Raw genomic sequence first — 24,635 nt, forward strand, 5'->3', positions numbered from 1 at the left:
TCAGTAACCTCAGATATGCAGATGACACCACCCTTCTGGCAGAAAGCCAGAAACCTCTTTTGTTTCTTGTGGCAGAAAGCCATAAAGAACCTCTTGATGAAAGTTAAAGAGGAGAGTGAAAAAGTTGGCTTAAAGCTCAACATTCAGAAAACTAAGATCATGGAATCCAGTCCCATCACTTCATGGCAAATAGATGGATAAACAGTGGAAACAGTGGGAGGCTTTATTTTGGGGGGCTCCAAATTCACTGCAGATGGTGACTGTCCCCATGAAATTAAAAGACACTTACTCCTTGGAAGAAAGTTATGACCAACCTAGATAGCATATTAAAAAGCAGAGCTTACTTTGTCAACAAAGGTCAGTCTAGTTAAGGCTATAGTTTTTCCAGTAATCATGTATGCATGAGAGAGTTGGACTATAAAGAAAGCTGAGCACCAAAGAATTGATGCTTTTGAAGTGTGGTGTTGGAGAAGACTCTTGAGAGTCCCTTGGACTGCAAGAAGATGAAACCAGTCCATCCTAAAGGAAATCAGTCCTGAATATACATTGGAAGGACAGATGTTGAAGCTGAAACTCCAATACTTTGGCCACCTGTTGCAAAGAGCTGACTCACTAGAAAAGACCCTGATGCTGGGAAAGATTGAAGGCAGGAGGAGAAGGGGATGACAGAGGATGAGATGGTTGGATGGCATCACCAACTCAATGGACATGAGTTTGAGTAAACTCTGGGAGTTGGTGATGGACAGGGAGGCCTAGCATGCTGTAGTCCACAGGGTCGCAAAGAGTCGGACATGACTGAGTGACTGAACTGAACCAGAAAAGGGAATGGCAAACCACTCCAGTGTTCTTGCCTTGAGAACCCCATGAACAATGTAAAAAGGCAAAAAGATATGATACTGGAAGATGAGCCCAACCATCTAGTAGGTTAGTAGGTTTCCAATATGCTATAGGAAGGGCAGAGAAATTACTACAGAAAGAATGAAGAGCCTGGGCCAAAGCAGAAAAAATTCTCAGCTGTGAATGTGTCTGGTGGTGAAAGTAAAGTTTGATGTCATAAAGAACAATATTGCATAGGAACTTGAAACGTTAGGTCCATGAACCAAGGTAAATTAAATGTGTTCAAGCAGGAGATGCCTAGAGTGAACATCGACATTTTAGGAATCAGTGAACTAAAATGGATCAGAAAGGGTAAATTTAATTCATATGACCATTATATCTACTACTTGGGCAAAAATCCCTTAAAAGAGTTCAAAATGCAGTACCTGGATGCAATCTCAAAAATGACAGAATGACTTCAGTTCATTTCCAAGGCAAACCATTAAATATCACAGTAATTAATCCAAGTCTATGCCCCAACCAGTAATGCTGAAGAAGCTGAAGTTGAATGGTTCTATGAAGACCTACAAGACCTTCTAGAATTAACATCCAAAAAAGTTGTCCTTTCCATCAAAGAGGACTGGAATGCAAAAGCAGGAAATCAAGAAATACCTGGAGTAACAGGCAAATTTGGCCTTGGAGTACAAAATGAAGCAGGGCAAAGGCTAACAGTGTTTTGCCAAGAGAACACACTGGTCATAGCAAACACCCTATTCCAACAACACAAGAGATGACTCTACACATAGACATCATCAGATGGTCAACATTGAAATCAGATTCATTATATTCTTTGCAGCCGAAGATGGAGAAGCTCTATGCTGCTGCTGCTTCTAAGTCGCTTCAGTCTTGTCCAACTCTGTGCAACCCCATACACGGCAGCCCACCAGGCTCCTCTATCCCTACGATTCTCCAGGCAAGAACACTGGAATGGGTTGCAATTTCCTCCTCCAATGCATGAAAGTGAAAAGTGAAAGTGAAGTCACTTAGCCATGTCCGACTCTTCTTGATCCCATGGACTGTAGCCTCCCAGGCTCCTCCATCCATGGGATTTTCCAGGCAAGAGTACTGGAGTGGGTTGGGTTTGCCTTCTCCAGGAGAAGCTCTATACAGTCAGCAAAAACAAGACCTGGAGCTGACTGTGGCTCAGATCATGAGCTCCTTATTGCAAAATTCAGGCTTTACTTGAAGAAAGTAGGGAAAACCATGAGACCATTCAGGTATGAGCTAAATCAAATCCCTCATGATTATATAATGGAGGTGACAAATAGATTCAAGGGATTAGATCTGATAGACAGAGTGTCTAAAGAGCTATGGACGGAGGTTCACAACATTGTACAGGAGGCAGTGACCCAAACCATCGCCATGGAAAAGAAATGCAACTAGGCAAAATGGTTGTCTGAGGAGGCCTTACAAATAACTGAGAAAAGAAGAGAAGCGAAAGGTAAAGGAGAAAAGGAAAGATACACCCAACTGAATGCAGAGTTCCAGAGAATAGCAAGGAGAGATAAGAAAGCCTTCATCAGTGAACAATGCAAAGAAACAGAATGGGAAAGACTAGAGCTCTCTTCAAGAAAATTGGAGATACCGAGATACCAAGGGGACATTTCATGCAAAGATGGACACATTAAAGGACAGAAACAGCAAGAATCTAACAAAAGTAGAAGATATTGAGAAGAGGTGGCAAGACTACACAGAACTTTACAAAAAAAATCTTAATGACCCAATAACCATGATGGTGTTGTCACTCACCTACAGCCAGACATCCTGGAGTGCGAAGTCAAGTGGGCCTTAAGAAGCATCACTACAAACAAGCGGAGGTGATGAAATTCCAGCTGAGCTATTTCAAATCCTAAAAGATGATGCTGTGAAAGTGCTGCACTCAATGCCAGCAAATTTGGAAAACTCAGCAATGGTCACAGGACTGGAAAAGGTCAGTTTTCATTCTAACCCCAAAGGAAGGCAATGCCAAAGAATGTTCAACTTATCGCACAATTGCACTCATTTAACATGCTAGCAAGATAATGCTCAAAATCCTTCAAGCTAGGCTTCAACAACATGTGAGCAGAGAACTTCCAGATGTACAAGCTGGATTTAGAAAAGGCAGGGGAAACAAAGATCAAATTGCCAATATCCACTGGTTTACAGCAAAAGCAAAAGAATTCCAGTAAAACACCTACTTCTGCTTCATTAACTATGCTAAAGCCTTTGACTGTGTGGATCACAACAAACTGTAGAAAACTCTTAAAGAGATGGGAATGCCAGACCATCTTACCTGTCTCCTAAGGAAGTGTATGGAGGACAAGAAGCAACAGTTAGAACCAGACATGGAACGGCGAACTGGTTCAAAATTGGGAAAGGAGTATGTCAAGGTTGTATAATGTCACCCTGTTTATTTAACTTATATGCAGAGTACATCATGCAAAATGCCAGCATGGATGAACCACAAGCTGAAATCAAGATTGCCAGGAGAAATATCAACAACCTCAGATATGCCACTCTGATCGTAGAAAGTGTAAAGAAACTAAAGAGTCTCTTGATGAGGGTGAAAGAGGAGAGTAAGAAAGCTGGCTTAAAACTCAACATTCAAAAAACTAATATCATGGTATCTGGTCCCATCACTTTATGGCAAATAGATGGAAAAAAGTGGAAAGAGTGACAGATTTTTCTTGGACTGAAAAATCACTGCAGATGGTGACTGCAGCCACAAAATTAAGACACTTGCCCCTTGGAAGAAAATCTATGACAAGCAGAGACATCACTTTGTCAACAAAGATCCATATGGTCAAAGCTATGGTTTTTCCAATAGTCATGTATGGATGTGAGAGTTGGACCATAAAGATGGCTGAGCACCAAAGAACTGATGCTCTCAAATTGTGGTGCTGGAGAAGACTCTTGAGAGTCCCATGGACAGCAAGATCAAACCACTCTATCCTAAAGGAAATCAACCCTTAATATTAATTGGAAAGACTGATGCTGAAGCTGAAGCTTCAATACTTTGGCCACCTGGTGCAAAGAGCAAATTCATTGGGGAAGATTGAGGGCAGGAAGAGAAGGAGACAACAGAGATGAGATGGTTGGATGGCATCACTGACTCAATGGACATGAGTTTGAGCTAACTCCGGGAGATGGTGAAGGACAGGGAAGCCTGGCGTGCTGCAGTCCATGGGGTTGCAAGGTGTCAGACACAACTTAGCAACTGAACCACAAGAACAAAGTCTAATGTAGGCCTCACGTTCAATGAAATAAATCATAATCTCTTAAAGGTAGGTCCTCATCATCTGAATTTTTTAAAGTTCCCCAAGCAATTCTAGTATGAAATCCAGAGCTGGGAACACTGCACCAGACAGGAAGTTCCTTGTCAGCAGGGGTTATAACTACCTTTTTCAACGCTCTATCTCCATCCAGCATCTAGTTCTATGCCTGGCACTTTGCTGATGCTCAGTAAAAAATGAAAGAACTTTATTAAATAAAACAAAGAACATTGAGTAGATAAACAGACCCTGTGATTCCATGTTGGTTTCTCCATAAATGTTATACATACCGTTCCATCTTTTCAAATTTTGAAACTTTTTCTCTAGAACTGCTCGGTCCAATACAGTAACCAGTAGCCACACGTGGCTACTTAAATTTAAATTTTAAATGCTTAAAATTAAATGAAATTTAAAGTCTCTCAGTTACAGTAGCCACAATCCAAGTGATATGAGTAGCCACATGTGGCTTGTGGCTGCCCTATTGGACAGCATCAATATAGAGCATCTGCCTCACTACAGAAAGTTCTATTGGACAATGATGTCTGGAACAACCAATCCATCTTTAAGAGCTGCAAGTGACCTTGGTGGTTTAATCCAACACTTTCCCTTTATAGATAGTAATGAAATTTAATGGTAATGAATATAAGGACATAAAAACAGATCCAAAAAACCAACTACATAAGCTCAACAAGGGAAAAGTCAAAGCTTAGCTGTAGTAAGTGAAACAACAAACAAACCTCTGTAGGGTCTTGGTCCATAATAATTTACGATGAATTAATTCTGTAATGGGGCTGCAGCCATAGAAACTTGATATAAACTTGAATATAAATTTGAACCAGAAGGGGATGCTCTGCTGTGTCCTGGCCAGACCAGGTTGAAAGCACCAAGTTTAATTCAAGACATCAAACATCATTAGGAGCACAGACAACTAGACAGGTAGTTGAGTGAGAGAAAATGATGAGGAATTCAAAATGATGCCCATTGAGAACTGCTGAAGTAACCAGAAATGTTAACCCTGGAGAAAGGAAGGGAAGGAGACCTTGAAAGCTGTCTGCAAATATCCAGGAGGCTATCTCTTGAGAAAGGGATTCAGACTTTTTCTCTGAGGTCATAGTGCCTCGTTAAATCATTTCTTTAAAGTTAACCTTAAAATGCATTCCAATATACATTAGTGCAAACAGATACTGTTTGATTCCACTTATATGAAATACCTGCTGCTGCTAAGTCTCTTCAGTCATGTCCGACTCTGTGTGACCCCATAGACGGCAGCCCACCAGGCTCCCCCATCCCTGGGATTCTCCAGGCAAGAACACTGGAGTGGGTTGCCATTTCCTTCTCCAATGCATGAAAGTGAAAAGTGAAAGTGAAGTCGCTCGGTCATGTCTGACTCTTAGCGACCCCATGGACTGCAGCCCACCAGGCTCCTCCATCCATGGGATTTCCAAGGCAAGAGTACTGGAGTAGGGTGCCATCGCCTTCTGCAATGAAATACCTAGAATAGTCAAATTCATAGAGTCACAAAGTACATCAGTTGATGCCAGTGTTGGCAGGGGGCGTGGTAGGGGGAATGGGGAGTTAGTATTTATTTAATGGGGACAGAGTTTCAGTTTAGGAAGGTGACAAATTCAGGAGACAGATCATGATGACGAGAGTTGCAAAACAATATGGATGTACTTAGTGGCACTGAAATGTACAGTTAAAAATGGTTAAAATAGTATGTTTTATATTATGTGACTTTTACCACAATTAGAAAACATTTTAAAAAATCATTTCTTCATTCATCACCTGAACAACTCTTCCTAAGTACCAACTCTAAGTGCCAAGTATTATGCTAGATAATTGATTTAGGATGGAAAACGAAACAAGAAGAGTCATGGAGTTACCTATGATCTACTGGAGGACAAAAACATATACAGGAAACTATACATATATATATACATACTTTCAACTTATGAGACCACGCTGAAGGACTAAACACCAGGAAGTGGTGATTGATAACATGGGGGCCCCTCAAAGCTAAGACGGTCAGGGAAGGCCTCCTTGAGGAAGTGACATTTAACCGTAAGAGCCAGAAAAAAAAAAGTGCGGATATAAGGAGGTCTTCCAGGCAAAAGGCAAGCAGGAATGACAGCACCGGTCAGGAAAAATCTTGGGGTAGTCAAGGAACCAAAAGGTGGCCAAAGTGACTACAGTGATTTAGACAGGATCAATGGAAGGGCATTGTATTAAAGTAAACCTGTCTTCCTCTAAATTATTTCTAACAGAGTACTCCAAAAATAATAAAAGTTGTCTCACAATGTAATGCTATTTCCATCACTAGGCAACCAACCACAGGACTGAACTAATGGATTATTGGATAATTATGGATTCCCTCGGAGAAGGCAATGGCAACCCACTCCAGTACTCTTGCCTAGAAAATCCCATGGACGGAGGGACCTGGTAGGCTGCAGTCCATGGGGTCGCTAGGAGTCGGACACGACTGAGCGACTTCACTTTCACTTTTCACTTTCATGCATTGGAGAAAGAAATGGCAACCCACTCCAGTGTTCTTGCCTGGAGAATCCCAGGGACGGAGAGCCTGGTGGGCTGCCGTCTATGGGGTCGCACAGAGTCGGATGCGACTGAAGTGACTTAGCAGCAGCAGCATGGATTCCCTTAATACATCTTCTGTACAGTGAGATATGTATTTCAAGAATTTAAGAACCATGGGCAAGGAAGCATGCACGAAGATGTACCACGAAGTATTATCTGTCAGAAATCTGAATCAAGCCAAGTTTCCATCAATAGGCAAGTTAATGAACACACTATGGGGTTATGTACCAGTTCGAACTAATGAACTAGATCCGTATGTCCTCAAGAGAATAATGGTGAGTAAAGTCAGTTTTGGAAAGATCCATGCTGTGCGACGCCATTTAGATAATGTCTTAAACCACACAAAGCAACAACTACTAACACTTACAAATGTTTACTATATGCCCAATAATATTCTAACACATTACATGAGTCAAGTCAATCCACAGAACAATAAAGCATCTATAGATGCTTTATTATCCCCATATTATGCATGGGCAAAATGAGGCACAGAGAAGTTAAAGAATTTCCCCCAAGGTGACACAGCTAGTAAGAGTCAGATCTGGGCACTTTCCTGGTGGTCTTGGCTAAGACTCCACACTCCCAATGCAGGGGTGCCGGGTTCAATCCCTCATCAGGGAACTAGATTCCACATGCCGAAACTAAGTGTTTAGATGCTGTAACTAAAGATTCCACAGGCCACAATGAAGACTGAAGATCTTGTGCATGACTAAGACCCAGCACAGCCAAATAATTTTTTTTTTAAAGTCAGATCTGGGATTTGAATCTAGGCCATCTGGCTCCAAAGACTGTACATTTAGCCCCTACACATATGCCCTCTGTGTTGCGTATTTTGTATACTGACACATACAAAAGCACAAATGTGGTAATATACAAGTGTGCACACACATACACACTGATACATATGCAAATGGACATATTCATCAACCACGGTAGTGATGGCCTTTAGGAAGCTGAGAAGAGGAATGGAACAGGGAGGGGAATACAGGGACTTCAGCTTAGTCTGTAATGTTTTTAACATTCTAAGCAATACACAAAATATTAACATTTGCTGATTCAAGGAAGCAGCTACTGCATTCTTGCTTTGTGCTTATCCATAGTTTTCTCTTCTTTTGCAAAATAATTCCTTTTCAAACTAATATTCTACGACTTTAAAGACCTGAGGCCCAGAGGAGTTAAGGGAGTCAACAGTGAAAGAGCCAAGCTAGACCCTGGGTCCCCAGCCTCAAGGTCCCACGTGTGCTCTGCGGCCCCATGTCGCCAGATGGTGTGTATGCCCTTATTTTTTCACAGGCTGTAAGCATGAGGGCTGAGCCAGCCTAGCTTATCAAAACATCTTGGCTTCACTTCATACACTGGCTTCATCCATGAAAATTTGTATTTAAATAAAATATTTGCATATTGAATCATATTTTCTCCACTGATTTACATTCTAATTTTGGAGATCTGTTCCCACAGAAAACAATTTGGACCCAATACGTTAAAATAAACCCCAAGTAAGAATCACAGCATTCATCAAAGGGCACGGCAATCAAGGCACAGCTAATTCCCCCAAAATGCTTTCTCAAGAAAGCCCTGGCCAAAAAGCCACAGAGTAAAGTGTAGCTTCATGGTTAATTCTGGTATTTTTGCATGTTCTCTTCAGGTAGCCAAACAGACTACCAGTTAGTCATCTCCAGATAGTCAGTAGAACCTTCCAAGTGAAGGAATTATTAAAAATTCTATTAAATGAAATTCATTAATTTACAAAATAACCATCTGTCCTGGGTGATTTAAAATACCTGCTGAAAGATATGTTGGCAAATTATTCTTCGGTATCTCTTCTAAGAAATGAGATCTCAATCATATTGCATTTATTTTTTCTTTCCCATCATCATGAGGTAGGGAAAAACAGCCACATGTCTGGGGCTAAGATACAAACTCTGCACGTGTAGACTCCTGAATTCAAATCCTATGTCACTACAGCTCATGTCAGTTACTGGAACTCTCTAGGTCTGATTTGCTCACTGCTGCATTCCTCGTGTTTGAAAGAATGCCTACTACACAGTTCCTGCTGTTGCTGCTGCTACCGTTGTTAAGTCTTGTCTGACTCTTGCAACCCTGTGGACTGTAACTTACCAGGATCCTCTGTCCATGGGATTTCCCAGGCAAGAATACTGCAGTGGGTTGCCATTTCCTTCTCCAAGGGATCTTCCCAATCCAAGGGACAAACTTGTGTCTCCTGCTTAGCAGGCAGGTTCTTTACCACTGAGTCACCAGGGAAGCCCATCTAATACCTAGCAGATACCCACTAAATATTTAACTAATTTTAAAAAGTATATTTCCTGAATAAATACTCAATAGTAATATTGACTAACATTTGCATTTCTTCTTATGGCTTACAATAAATTTGTATTATATAAATTAACCCTTGAAAATATCTTGTATCATAGACACTACCATCATTCCTCAAAATGACCAAAGAAGAAGCAAATTCCAAAAGGTAATTGGCCCAAGATCAATTTGTTATCACAGAATTGGCTTTTATACTTAATAGTTTCTAAAAGATTTCTTATCTTTTTACATTCTCTGCTGTCTCTCTCCATCTCCTTCCTTAAGGTACAATTTGATACGAAAAGAAGCGTGAGTGAGAAAACAGATTTTAGTGCAGATGTTAGAAATATGCAGATTTGGGAAATAAATACAGAATTTATTTGCTCTATGATATCCATTTATCCACAGAGCCATTGAATGATTTTCCAGGATATGCCAGTGCAGGTGTTAATTTGCCCCAGAGAGGAATTTGAAAACCCACCCCACTCCCACAGCTTACTTTAGGGTTTTTTGTTTTTTGGCAAGAGCAAAAATACCTGTATTTGGGAGATGTTAGTATGTGAATTGAATCACTCCACTAACTGATTAAATGCAAAGTTATACTAAATCATTCCACTCAAAGTGAAGTTCACTTGTAAATGTTCCCAGAGGTAATTAGCGACTAGGCGCATCCAATCAACAGAAAAAACAATTTAGACTTGGGCAACAGTGGGTGCAGGAAATTTAGAAGATCAGCATTAAACCAACCCTTTGGGTAACTTCATCTTACTCAAATTTTCTAAGTATTAAGAGCTATGGCTCAAACTTCAAGCACATCTTATAAAAACGATTACACACAGGTAGTACTTCTACGAAACTGAAAACACATAGCTACTTCCTAACCATCTTTTGAGGTCTGGTTCAGGTACCACGTTCCCCCAGGGAGCCTTCCCCAAATGAGGCAGTAAGAGGACATTTCTCTCTTCAACACACTTTATCCACACCCCACTGCAAGTTCTCTTGTCCTCTGCATTAGAATGTCTGATGACATGCTGTGCTTGCCTTCTAGAGAGTACGCTCATTGCAGCCAGGATCTATGCTTATTCCTCTGTGTCTTCCTCAACATCTAGTTCAAAGCCTAGACTGCAAATATGTCCTAAAAGCCTCAGTCTTTTCCTCAAAGTATCTCTTATCAGCCTTTGTTCTTTCTTGTCACATAAAATAAGATACCACTTTTTCCTCAGAAATCCTCCTAAAAGTAAAACTCCTACAAGGTAGCACTTTCCTGACAGGGGGGAAAAAAAAAAAACCGAACACATTAAAGAATCTGCACTCATGCATATTCTAATTCTCTTTTATAAATGAAACACCAATACACAGACACATCCCCCAACTACTCAACACTAAGATGCTGTCAGTCAGGGGGAAGTACAGTCTCAAACTCAATCAGAGCTTCTCTCAGTCCTACTCAAAGCAAAGCAAAGGTATTCTAGAATGATTTTTGAAACTCGAATGCTGGCATTCAGGATGTTTTTCAGCCTAGAGAAGATCAATGACAGTCTTACACATAGCCATTCATTCTCCCTGCCCCTAGCCCCAATCCTTATCTATTAAAATATGATTTGTTTCTGGTAAAAAGACAATAAAAATCTTACTCACTCAAGTCTTTGCATTCTACAAGGACAGCAGTGACAAAGATAAGCTTAAAAAGCTGAGTAGCCACAAAATAAATCCTATGAGGCTTTGGAGCTGGTATGGATAGGAGTGATTCCAGTTAACTAAGCTTTCTACTTAAATTTATCAATATTATTATTAAGAGGCTAGCACTGACATGCGGAGAAGGCAATGGCACCCCACTCCAGTACTCTTGCTTGGAAAATCCCATGGATGGAGGAGCTTGGTAGGCTGCAATCCATGGGGTCGCTAAGAGTCAGACATGACTGAGGGACTTCACTTTCACTTTTCACTTTCATGCATTGGAGAAAGAAATGGCAACCCACTCCAGTGTTCTTGCCTGGAGAATCCCAGGGACGCGGGAGCCTGGTGGGCTGCCGTCTATGGTGTTGCACAGAGTCGGACACAACTGAAGTGATTTAGCAGTAGCAGCAGCAGCAGCATTGACATGAAGGTTTTCATTCCCTCAATACACATCAATTCAGAGTTGGACTTAGGATAGTGAAATAGAAGAAAAAATAAAAATAAAGGAAGGAAGAGAAGAAGAAATTTTTTTTTACTTTATATATTTCTCTTTTTTCTTTTTTTTTATTTTATTGAAGTATGATTGATTTACAACATTATCTTGGCTTCTGGTATACAGTAGAGTGACCCAGTTTTATATATATATATATATATATATATATATATATATATATATTCTTTTTCATATTCTTTTCCATTATGGTTTATTACAGGATACTGAATATAGTTCCCTATGCTATACAGTAGGACGTGATTGTTTATCCATTCTATATATAAGAGCTTTTGTTTTTCATTTCCGCAAGACAACCTGTCTCAGTCAGTGGGGAATCCCACTTCCAGCTCATGGGAAAAGGAGTGGGTGGCGGAGGGGAACAGAACAAACTGCAGCCCCTGGACGACCAGGGCGGTGCCCCCAGCTCTGGCCACCATATTTCCACGTCTCTGTGGCTCTGGCATAACTCCCACTTGGGCATCATCAGCTATGCTTTATAGTCTTCAAAATACTTTCTCATATATTATTATTTAATTTATATAATCAATCCCATTTTCAGATGAGGAAACTGAGGCTAGAAGACATTAAAAGACATATCCACTGATCCCCCTAAGTACTGACTCAAGGTACATCCATTTATGAATGATAATACTTCCTTTATGCATTACTGAGGTAAAATAAATTTATACATAGAAAGTGCTGAGACCTAATCTATCCTCTACACAATCCTGTGCTTTTCCCACTATCCCAACTTATCTCTGCAGGTTAAAATTTGACATTCATAACACACCAGACAGATAATACACATAAGAAGACCAAAGTTATACCCTATTACTTACAAATGCATGCACTAACATTTAACAAGAGCTTACCATGTACCAAGTACAGTTCTAATGCTCTATGTGTATTAGTATATTTCATTCTCACTATAATCACATATAGTAAGTACTATTATTACACCAGTTTATCATTGAGCAAAGGGAGATACTTTGAGGTAGAGAGCTTAAGTAGTTTGTTACTTACATATTAAACTTGAAAGAAGGGCTTCTTGATTTGATCATATTAACTGAACTATGGTAAAATACTAAAATCCCTGAGCCTCTCTAGACCTGCACTGTCCAATATAGCAACCCCAAGCCACATATGGCAATTGAGCACTTGAAATATGATGAGTGTGGTGGAGAAAATGAATGTTTAATTTTATGAAATTTGAATTAGTTTGAATTTACATTTTAAATGAATATTCAATGAAAGAGCAGACACTGGGCATCAGTCAATGAAGGACAGTGACCCTTGAGAGATGAAAAACAAAAGAGACGAATCCTACAGTCACACAAGCTTACCGCTGAGTTTCCAAGCTGTGTCACAGGAAGAAGAAATGCAGGCAAAGCCCAGGGGTCTCCCTGCATTGAGATGAAGAAGCTGAGTGTGGGGAGACCAAGGCACCTAGATTTCACAGGACAGCATATGTGAGAGACAAACAGCAGAGAGAAAAATATAGAACTCTCTCAACAGACTACTGATCAATGCACGCATGCAAGAAAAGTACCCAAGGACAGAGAAAAACCACCCAAAGGAAACAGTGCCCAGCACACACATAAGGCAGAGAACAGTACCTACTCTCACCGCTAGAACTGGAAAACCCCATGATTCATGGGGCACCCAGAAGGTCTTACCTCAGTGATGGAAAATAATTCGTTCTAAACTATTCACTAGCACTGCTCTGAGTCATCTAACAAATCTTAAAAGTAGGATCCATAACCTTCAAAATTATTGAAGGACTACACTGTACACCCAAAACTTACCTAATATTGCACATCAACTCTCTCTCAGTCAAAAAAAAATGGATCCAAAAGAATAAAATCGTTTTTTAATAACTGTGTCCTAGAATAAAATTCAAGAATATTTATTAAAATGCAAAAAGATTTGTCAAATACTAAACAAGGCAAAATTTACAATGTCTGGCATTAATCAAAAATTACCTAGGATACAAGGAAGCAGTAGTGAGAAAAATTAATCAGAATCATCCCAGGACTGATGATAACTGCATTCCATCTATTCAAAGAGTTGGATAAAGAATGGAAAATTTTTTAAAGAGTCAAACTGAACTTATGGAGATGAAATTACAACACATGACATAAAAAAAAAAAAATAGAATTATACTAAGAGCAGCCGATACAGAAGAACAGTTCTTAAAGGCAGAGTAATAGGAACTACCAAAAATGATACATAGAGAGAAAAGAGCGGAAGAACTTTTGAAATGAACAGAATGTCAGTGAGCTATGGAACAACTTTAAGCAGCTTAACATACACATAATTGGAGTCCCAAAAGTAAAGAGAAAGAAACAGAAAACATATTTGAAGATATAAAGGTCATTTTTTTTTTCTAAATGTGATGAATTTCAACAGATCCCACACACAAGAAATATGAAGAAAATCAGACCAATGTACATCATTATCAAATTGCTCAAAGTTAGTGATAAGAGAAAGTCTTAAAAGCAAAGAGCATAGTTACATTACCTACAGAGGAATAAAGATAGGATGGCAACAGATTTCTCACTGGAAACAGTACAAGTGAGACGACAGTGGATCCACGTCTTTAAAGGACTGAAAGAAATAAAACTGCCAACCCAAGATTCTACACCCAGCAAAAAGGGTTTTAAAAAAATCAAGACTTCAGACATACAAAACCTGAAATAATTCATTACCTGCACTATAAGAAATGTTGAACAAAGTCCTTTAGACAGGATAAAAATGAAACCAGATTGAAATAAGAATCCATGCAAGAGACTGAAGAACACAGGAAATAGTAACTAAATGTGTGAGTTAATATGTGATTGATTTTCTTATTATCTAAATATGTTCAAAAGATAATTGACTAATAAAAATAACAACAATGTAGAATGGAGTTTATAACATAAGGTAAAATGTAGAACAACAGTAGTACAGTGTCAGGGGAGGGAAGTATACTATCAAAATATTCTTATTGTACACATGAAGTTGTATCACCTGAAGGTACACTCTCATCATTAAAGATGTATACTATAAACCCTAAGACAACATAAAATAGTGAAACAAAGAGTGAACCAAGAAAGGAGATTAAAAAAGAAATCATAAGAAATTTTCAATTACTCTAAAAGAAGCCAGAAGAGGCGAGGGGAGAAATAAAGAATAGACAAGTAGAAAACAAATAACAAAAACATAGATTTAAGTATGACCATGTAATTAATCGAACTTCACTTGTAGCTCAGTTGGTAAAGAATCTGCCTGCAATGCAGCAGACCAGGGTTCAATCCCTGGGTCGGAAAGATCCCCTGGAGAAGGAAATGGCAACCCACTCCAGTATTCTTGCCTGGAAAATCCAATGGACAGAGGAGCCTGGCAGGCTACAGTCCATTGGATCGCAAGAGTCAGACACGACTTAGCAACTAAACCACATATCAATAATCATATTAATATAAATGGCCTAACTAACCTTGATGAACAGAGATTGACATTCTGGTTTAAAAAAAAAAAAAAGACCCTTCTATATATCCTGGCTATAAGAAAAGCACTTTACATGTTATTACTAGTCTTGAAATAACTATGACACATGAAAGAATTTAGATCCTCCCAAAATGAGTAGACACTGTATCAGATCAGATCAGATCAGATCAGTCACTCAGTCGTGTCTGACTCTTTGAGACCCCATGAATCACAGCACGCCAGGCCTCCCTCTCCATCATCAACTCCTGGAGTTCACTGAGACTCACGTCCATCGAGTCAGTGATGCCATCCAGCCATCTCATCCTCTGTCATCCTCTTCTCCTCCTGCCCCCAATCCCTCCCAGCATCAGAGTCTTTTCCAACGAGTCAACTCTTGGCATGAGGTGGCCAAAGTACTGGAGTTTCAGCTTTAGCATCATTCCTTCCAAAGAAATCCCAGGGCTGATCTCCTTCAGAATGGACTGGTTGGATCTCCTTGCAGTCCAAGGGACTCTCAAGAGTCTTCTCCAACACCACAGTTCAAAAGCATCAGTTCTTCAGTGCTCAGCCTTCTTCACAGTCCAACTCTCACATCCATACATTACCACAGGAAAAACCATAGCCTTGACTAGACGAACCTTTGTTGGCAAAGTAATGTCTCTGTCTAGGTTGATCATAACTTTCCTTCCAAGGAGTAAGCGTCTTTTAATTTCATGGCTGCAGTCACCATCTGAAGTGATTTTGGAGCCCAGAAAAATAAAGTCTGACACTGTTTCCACTGTTTCCCCATCTATTTCCCATGAAGTGGTGGGACCGGATGCCATGATCTTCATTTTCTGAATGTTGAGTTTTAAGCCAACTTTTTCACTCTCCTCTTTCACTTTCATCAAGAGGCTTTTTAGTTCCTCTTCACTTTCTGCCATAAGGGTGGTGTCATCTGCATATCTGAGGTTATTGATATTTCTCCCGGCAATCTTGACTCCAGCTTGTGCTTCTTCCAGTCCAGCGTTTCTCATGATGTACTCTGCATATAAGTTAAATAAACAGGGTGACAATATACAGCCTTGATGTACTCCTTTTCCTATTTGGAACCAGCCTGTTGTTCCATGTCCAGGTCTAACTGTTGCTTCCTGACCTGCATACAGGTTTCTCAAGAGGCAGGTCAGGTAGTATGGTATTCCCATCTCTTTCAGAATTTTCCACAGTTTATTGTGATCCACACAGTCAAAGGCTTTGGCATAGTCAATAAAGCAGAAATAGATGTTTTTCTGGAACTCTCTTGCTTTTTCCATGATCCAGCGGATGTTGGCAATTTGATCTCTGGTTCCTCTGCCTTTTCTAAAACCAGCTTGAACATCAGGAAGTTCGCGGTTCACATATTCCTGAAGCCTGGCTTGGAGAATTTTGAGCATTACTTTACTAGCATGTGAGATGAGTGCAATTGCATGGTAGTTTGAGCATTCTTCGGCATTGCCTTTCTTTGGGATTGGGATGAACACTGACCTTTTCCAGTCCTGTGGCCACTGCTGAGTTTTCCAGATTTGCTGGCATATATATTGAGTGCAGCACTTTTTCAAATAAACTTTCTAGAAAATGCAAACTACTGTATATTGACAGAAAGCAGATTAGTAGTTACCTGAGGGTAGAGGCTGAAATACAGAAAGGAGGGATTATTTTAAAAAGAGGAAACTTTGGGGGTGATAGCTATGTTCATTATCTTGATTGTGATGATCATTTCACTGGTGTTTTCACATATCAAAATTAACAAACTGTACAGTTTGAATATGTACAGTTTATTATAACCCAACTATATTTTAACAAAGCTGTTAAATTTTTTAATGATACTTAAAATTATGTATGGAATAACTTGCCAAATCTGTATACTGTAACTATAAATTATAGATGAGATTTTTTACTTTGGAAAAAATGTTAAATATCTCATTAACAATTTTTTGTATTGACAATATGTTGAAATGATAATATTTTTCATGTGTTGGGTTAAATAAATGTATAGCTAAAATCAATTTCACTTGATTTTTACATGTTTCATATGGCTACTACAAAAACTGAAATCAAAGATATGACTCACTTACTTATATTTCTGTTGGACAATGATGCACTAGAAAGGACTTATCTGGAGTATTCTGGAAATATCCTATTGCCCATATTTCTGCCCAGCAGTGAGTAGTCATCCTATGGCAGACAAAATTAAATCCCTACCCTCAAAAGATCTCTACATCTTAATCCCCAAAACCTATAAATATATTACTTTACACAGCATAAACCTTTGTAAATGTGACAGTTATGAACCTTAAAATGAAGAAATTATCCTAGATTATCCAGGTGGGCCCAATATAGGGAAAAGGACCCACAAGGATCCTTGTAAGAGGGGAAAAAAAGGAGCAGAAGAGTCAGTACAAGAGAAGAAAATGTGACAGAAACAGAAAAACAGAAATGTGAAACAGAAGCAGAGGGTTGAAGCGATGTATCCACAAGTTAAAGAATGTAGCAGCTGCTGGAAGCTGGAAAAACAATAAACTGATTAGCCTATAGTGGCCATACAAGGAACACAGCTCTGTCAGCACATTGATTTTAGCCCTTAAAAGTCTATTTTTCACTTCTGATTTCTGGTGTTGAAGGTGCAGCCTGGTTTCTCTTTGTTGCATACAGAAAAAAGTGAGAGGAAAAAGATTAAGCGAAGAGCCGTTTAGCAAAAAGGAACCAGGATTGATCGTATAGAAAATTCCCAGCCTACCCAGATTGAAAAAACAATAAAATTAGGAAATTCACTGTCAGGAAAGTCTGCTCTGGAAGGAAGCCAAGGATGTGGCTGAACCACTTTTTGCTAGTACTTCTGAAAGATCAAAATGGTCAGAATATTCAATCAACCAGAGGGTGCTTTGAAGAGATCAGAATTGTAATTCAGGGATCCCCTCAGTCATCCCAGTAGAAGTCAGAAATATAACAGAGATGGAATTTCTTGGAAAGATCTGTAAAGGAGCCTTTTGTCTCATGGACAGGAAACCCTCCAAGTTTTTGAGAATGTTATACCAGAGAAACACTGCCACCTAGGACTGAAGGGAACAGGAAGATGATGAAATAAGGCTCATGGACTCCCCAGATTCTATAGGCAAGACATAGGTTGATAAAACTATTCAACTATAGGGACTTCTTTGGTGGCCCAGTGGCTAAGACTCCATGCTCCCAATGCTGGGGGCCCAGGTTCAAACCCTGGTCAGAGAACCAGATCTTCCATGCCACAACTGGGTACAGCCAAATATTTAAAAGTAAATTAAAAAAAAAAAAAAAAAAAACTATCAAACTACAAACATATGCTACTTTTCATGAAAAAGAATGATTCATAGAAACAAGTCATAAACTTAGAAGGCAGAGCCAAGGACCACAGAGGATGACCCTCAGGCCCTAATACCCAGTGGGGTTTGTCCTACTGGATTTCAAATTTTCTTGGGACCAGTGACCCCTTTCTTCTTTCCACTTTTCCCTTTTGGACAGAAACTTCTATAACTGGAATCCTATACCTGTCACACTATTATATTTTGGAAGCAGATTAGTTTTTTCTAGTTTCACAGATCCACAGATAAAGAAAAATTTTGCTCCAAAACAGCAAATACTCAGAGTCCCACTCATATCTGATTTAGATTAGACAGTGAGACTAGAAATTTTTCAACTGATGAGTGGATGAGATTTTAGACTTTGAGCTGATGTTATAATGGATTAAGACCTTGGGAGATACTGGGATGGGGTTAATTTATTCTTCATGTGGAGTAGACATGAATTTGGAGGGGCCAGTGGGCAGACATTGTGGTAAAAAGAATAATAGTTCCCTGAAAATGTCAATGTCCTGATTGCCAAAATACATGAAATATGTTACCTTACATGCCAAATGGACTTTACAGATTACAGATCCTGAGATGGAGAGATTACCCTGGATTATCCAAGTAATGCAATCACAAGGGCCCTGATTAGTGAAAGCCCTCCTCAGTCAAACTCCCATGATACAGTTATTCTTCCCACCAAAGAAGCTGAAAATCTCTCCCTGTTGTTAGAGCATGGTAGACATCCCAGAAGCGGAGAACACACAAATTAGAGAGCAGAGATCTAGCCTAGGGAATAAATAAATGAGTAAATGACTAGACTAGTGTATAAAGCAGGCAGCAAGCCTTTCAAAGAGCACATTGGACAGAGGAAATTTTAATGCAGTTCAAAATGTTTCTTCATCACCTACTACGTACCACGCACAATACTTGGCCGTAGGGATGTAGGGGTATTTAGATAGAAAGACTATTGCTTTCATAAAGTGTAGAGATGAGCCAGGCTTCCATAACAACTCTGTTGACAAAGTGTCAGCAGCACCTCTCAAACCAAGAGTGGGATGGTCTCTCAATAGTAAGTGAACAGATCTTGCACAATGCAAAGAGAAAACTGACCCAGTCTGTCTGCTCTTAAGCATGCCCAATCTATTTGCTTCACTGATTCCTAGAGTGAGTGGAAATTAACATACCTGTAGCCCTGTTATATATTACTATATAGGATCTGTAGATGTGCTGTATATTATTAACAAGACTGAAATTCTCTGCACAGGATATATATATCATCCCATAATGTTGGTTCAGTCATTCTAAAATAATCCTTTTGTTATCTTCACAAAAGGCTTGGTTCAAAGAAGCCCGCCAGGCATTTTTGTATAGGAATATCCCAGCTGTCTGACTGCTATATCTGATCAGATAACTCCCCTGCTTCAACTCATCAAAGGCCCCCACTGATCTGAGAGTAAAGCAGAAAACTAACAAGAGCCTGGGTAATATTTGTAATAGTTAACAAGTACATGGCCCCCCACCTATTAGAATGGACACCGGCCATAAAGCATCAGCACACCAAGCCCACAGACATCAGCTAAATGTCAGTTCTGCCTACAGGGCCCAGTGTGACCTAGTCCCTGCCTACCTCTCCAGCCGCTCACCACCTTTTAGCCATGCTAAATGTCTTTCTGTTGGTTTCTGCCTTAAGACCTTCATAACATATCATTACTGCCCAATTCGTTCTGAGCCCCCACCTCTTCCTACACCAGGCTTTCTATTCATTTTCCACACTTCTGCTGACCCATCACTTTTTCAGGGTAGCCTTTCCCTGACCACTACCATCTCCCCACACCCATTAAATCAGATCTCCCTGTATACTCTTATTTGGCAACCTATACATCTCCCTCAAGATAAGTATAGCCAGTGGAAGTCAATAATTACTTGCGTAATGACTGTTTCCCTCACTCTATTTATTTACTCTTATTAATAATCCTAGTATTAGCATGGTGCCTAGTACACAGTAGGGGTTCCATAATAAGAGCTAGTACTTCCGGGGGATTTACTATGTTATCAGGCACTGTTTGAACCACTCTACTGGATTCATTCCTCAATCACTGTAATAGTCCCATGATGCATTGTAATAGTCCCATGATGCATTTCAGATGAGGACAGAGGCAGAGTCAGGCTAAGGAATTGTCCAACGCTGCAAAGTCAGTAAACGATAGGGTTGGCATCTGATCCTAAGCAGTCAGGCTCCAGGGCCAGGCTTTTACGAAGTGCACTATAATGCCCTGATGCATGCTTGTTGAACACTTTAACGAATTGTAGTCAGATTTATAGCAGGCAGAACCAACTAAGCTGTACCCCTAAGACACTGCAGCCATAAAATATCCTCTGTGTGCATGGTCCCCTGATGAATGAGAGATGTAAATAGAAGAATAGGAATAGATGCACTAATAGATATGGGTAAACATATGGATAACGGTAGAAAAAATATCCTGTGGAAAAAACATGACTGGTCAGTGGCTTTCAAGGACTTTACAAATTCATTCTACTTCAGATCCCTCACCAAAATCCCCTGGGATATATATCACTGCCAAGCCAAATGTTCAATCACCATGACCACTACTGCCCCCCTTACACCCTCAGAACACCCCTCAAATATCTAAGCACCCTCAGCATCTCTGGACATTCCTCACGGCGATAACATAGGAGAAGTAACAGAGATGATCACCCAACAAATAACACTCCAGAGGAACATGCCCCAGGCAGATCCCAAGTTCCTCCCCAAGTCCTGACCCCATGCAAAGGAGAGAGACGCCTTTACCTTGAAATAAAAATGCTTTGCTGGTGTTGTGCAGTCCGGACACCTGCGTGACCCCAAGGGTGGTGTTCACAAGGTCGAGCTCAGTGATGATATCCAACTGAAGATCCGGATCCAGCCCAAAGCCCACCACTGAAAAGGAACAGAGAGCCATCTTGTCTGAAAATGCAGACTTGCTCGAAACTACATAGAACAAGAGGACAGGAGTGGCAGGGACTACAAAGAAGCCAGTGATGAGTGCTTGGAGTTGCTCTTTTCCTAAATGGAAAAGGAAGGCAATTCTTTGCTCCATCATCCCACTGATACGATGGTTTCTTCGTCCCTTTCCCATCCCCACTACAGATTGATAATCCCTATGCAAAACCCTCAGGGCCAAATATATTTCATAACTCAGAATGGATCATCTGTTGGAAAGCTAATTTGGCCCATATACTCATTTTATGTAACACCTTCAACAAAGTCTACATCAGCACCCCATAACCAAACACAGTATTTCTAAAGCAAAAAGTATGGTGTTTCCTTCTAATTGGTACAAGTAAAGACTATACACAGCCTCATATCAGTTTAAGTCAAGTTTTGCCACCAAAGGAGTTCAGCTCAGGGTAGGTTTTGCTGTCAAGTAAGTTATCTTTTGGGTTTCTGCGCTTTTTTCAATTTAGGGACAATGGGTACTGGACTGTGGCCCTGATCTTCCTATTCAGACTGAGGCAGTAATGACTACTGGCACCACCATCACCAGGAAACACCTCTGCAGAGCACTGTTAATCAGGCACCCACATGTGTGATAAAGAGGAAGGAAATAGGGATGCTGTCCCTGCTGGACAGGGTTGACAGAGGTACTGGCCAGGAAAGGGAATCCCCAGAACCACGGGTGTACATTTCAAGGGGATCACTGAAAAGGTAGACTCCCTGACAACTCTTGTTGGAGAATTACAGGGCACAGAGAAACTGGGCCCTGAGACTCCATCATCTGGTCTGATAAAGGCAAATCCTCGAACCTGTCTCCCATCTACATGGTGCTCTGTAGAATGATTCGCTCATGCCTGCAAAGTGGCTTCCAGTTATATATATATTAATAAGGCTAGCAATCACTCCAAGGGATTCTGTTTAAGCCATTCCTAAAGGCTGTGTCTGTCTACACTTAGCATCTCAATAGTGCAATTCTGATTGCACAGTTGGAGACGTTTTAATCAGCAACAGCTGTCAATGATTGTCTGGTGGTAACGTAGTCACTGAAGCAAGATTTGGAGAGCTTGTCCCAGAGAGATCGAGTGCATTTCATTCAGGACATCACACCCTGTGACAACCTCATTCGTCCTCCCAACCTCACCCCTTTCCCCATAGACCTGCAGAAGGAAATCTACACGCTTCTCACTCTTTTCCTGTTAGGAGACAAAGACTCCTGCAGCAATCTAGGCTTCCATCAATGGAAGGTGGCTCAGGGAAGGGTCTTGGGAGCCAAAGCCTGTCATCCCCAAGGTGGACAAAGGGTTAAATGAGAAGCACAGTGCACAGAGCCACCTTCTCAGTTTTTGTCAGGCTTCCCCTTGTCCTCTAAAATGAAGGTTTAAGTCTTCCCCTTCCAAATGCAGCCAAATGTGAGACCAGTTTACCCAAAGACAACTCATTTATTCAGTCATTCATTCACCCGTGTGTTGAATGCAGTAGTTTTTCAACAAATGTGACTGAGTGCTTTCGTTGTAACAAACACACTGCACTCACTGCAAGGCACTGGAGCTGGCCTCCCTGAGCACACATTCCTAAGGCAGCAGGTGAAGAGAGGGCAAGTAAGCAAATAGGTAAATAAGATAATTTGAGATGGCAATGTGCTTTTGTTTGTGCTTAATCGTGTCTGACTCTTTGTAACCCCATGGACCGTAGCCTGCCAGGCTCCTCTGTCCAAGGGGATTCTCCAGGCAAGAATACTGGAATGGGTTGCCATGCCCTCCTCCAAGGGATCTTCCCAACCTAGGAATTGAACCTGGGTCTCCCAGATTGCAGGCGGATTCTTTACCGTCTGAGTCACCAGGGAAGCCCAAGATGGCAATAAATGCCACAAAGAAAATAAAAGCTATGAGAAAATAAGAGTTATGAAATAGAAAGCAGCTTGCATGGAGGCTTTAAAAAGGATGGTAGAGGAAGGTTCCTCTGAGCAGAAACCTTAATGACAATAGGGGCTGGCGATCATTCCAGAAGGGAAGATCTGGGGTGGGGGGAAGCTTTCTATTTATTGAGAGAACAGCAAATGCAAACCAGAAACAAGCTTGGCATGTTCAGGAAACACACAAAAGGCTGCTGTGGCCAGAGCAGAGTGGGCCGGAGGACAGCAGTAGAAAGTAGGGCCCCTGAGCAGGAACTGCCTTGTGAACTGCAGCAAGGAGAGAGAGCATTCTAACTGCAATGGGGCATCATTAGAGATGAGGCTTCCCTGGTGGTTCAGTGGTAAAGAATCCAATGCAGGAGGTGCAGGATTGATCCCTGGGTCAGGAAGATCCCCTGGAGATGGAAACGGCAGCTCACTCTAGTGTTCTTGCCTGGGAAATCTCATGGACAGATAAGCCTGGTGGGCTACAGTCCATGGGATCACAAAAAGAGTCAGACACGACTTGGCAACTAAACAACAATCATTAGAGGGCTTTCAGGTATGTGTTAAGGGGGGAAGAGTGGGATGTGCTCTGATTTACATCAGTACATCCTACCTGTCTGACACAGACTCAATTCACAAAGACTGATGACTGACCAACTACCTACTCTGTGCAAAGAAGCACCAAGCCAATGGGCATCTATCAATGTCACAGCACTGGATGCCTCTCACTGAGACTGGTGATGCTTTTCTCCAAGCAAACAGATATCAGCAATTCAATGATCATCTTGGAAAGGAAGAAAAGCAATTAATATTTCAGTTTAACCTATAGTGCTCTATACCTATACGGCAGAGATTAAGAGTGATCTCAGAGGACCTCTATGCTGGTCTAACTCTAGCCAGGAAGTTGGAAGGCAGTTTGGGGAATGAGCCCTTAGCTGGACACAAGACAAAGGAAGCATTCCTATAGTCTCGGTGCCTTGCACAAGGCCTTGTGTATGTCACACCCTGAATTTAGGACCCTCAGAATTAACCAAAAAGTGGATGCATGATCACTGCTTTGGGTACAGTGATCTCAGACAATGTGCATATCTGGGGAATACCATGAGAGGACTGGATGGAATTCAAGCCAAAGAAAGTGAAGGTTGCTCGGTCATGTCCAACTCTTTGCAACCCCATGGACCATACAGTCCACGGAATTCTGCAGGCCAGAATACTGGACTGGGTAGCCTTTCCCTTCTCCAGGGAATCTTCCCAACCCAGGGATCCAACCCAGGTCTCACGTATTGCAGGCAAATTCTTTACCAGCTGAGTTACCAGGGAAGCCCAAGAATGCTGGAGCAGGTAGCCTTTCCCTTGTCCAGTGGGTCTTCCTGGCCCAGGAATCAAACCAGGGTCTCCTGCATTGCAGGTGGATTCTTTACCAATTGAGCTATGAGGGAATCCCAATTCAAGCCAAGGAAATTTTTTAAAAGGGATATGGTTGACTGAATTCTTGGCTTCAAATCTTTACCCTTCCCATATCCACACTTTTTGCTATATGGCTGTGGAGATCCTTGGAGAAGGCAGTGGCACCCCACTCTAGTACTCTTGCCTGGAAAATCCCATGGATGGAGGAGCCTGGTGGGCTGTAGTCCATGGGTCGCTAAGAGTTGGACACGACTGAGTGACTTCACTTTCACTTCTCACTTTCATGCATTGGAGAAAGAAATGGCAACTCACTCCAGTGTTCTTGCCTGGA

General features: G+C 40.9%; 1 protein-coding gene across 2 annotated transcripts in view; it reads right to left on the reverse strand.

The window, feature by feature from the left end:
- Positions 1-24,635, reverse strand: part of NELL1 (neural EGFL like 1) — a 1,057,189-nt gene that overhangs the window by 1,025,917 nt on the left and 6,637 nt on the right. For both annotated transcript variants that reach the window (XM_070783206.1, XM_070783205.1), the window contains exon 2: positions 20,815-20,943. In XM_070783206.1, coding sequence (XP_070639307.1) covers positions 20,815-20,943 — 129 coding nt within the window. The remainder of the gene's footprint in view (positions 1-20,814; positions 20,944-24,635) is intronic.

Source organism: Bos indicus, chromosome 29, assembly GCF_029378745.1.
Source record: "Bos indicus isolate NIAB-ARS_2022 breed Sahiwal x Tharparkar chromosome 29, NIAB-ARS_B.indTharparkar_mat_pri_1.0, whole genome shotgun sequence".
Lineage (NCBI taxonomy): Eukaryota > Metazoa > Chordata > Mammalia > Artiodactyla > Bovidae > Bos > Bos indicus.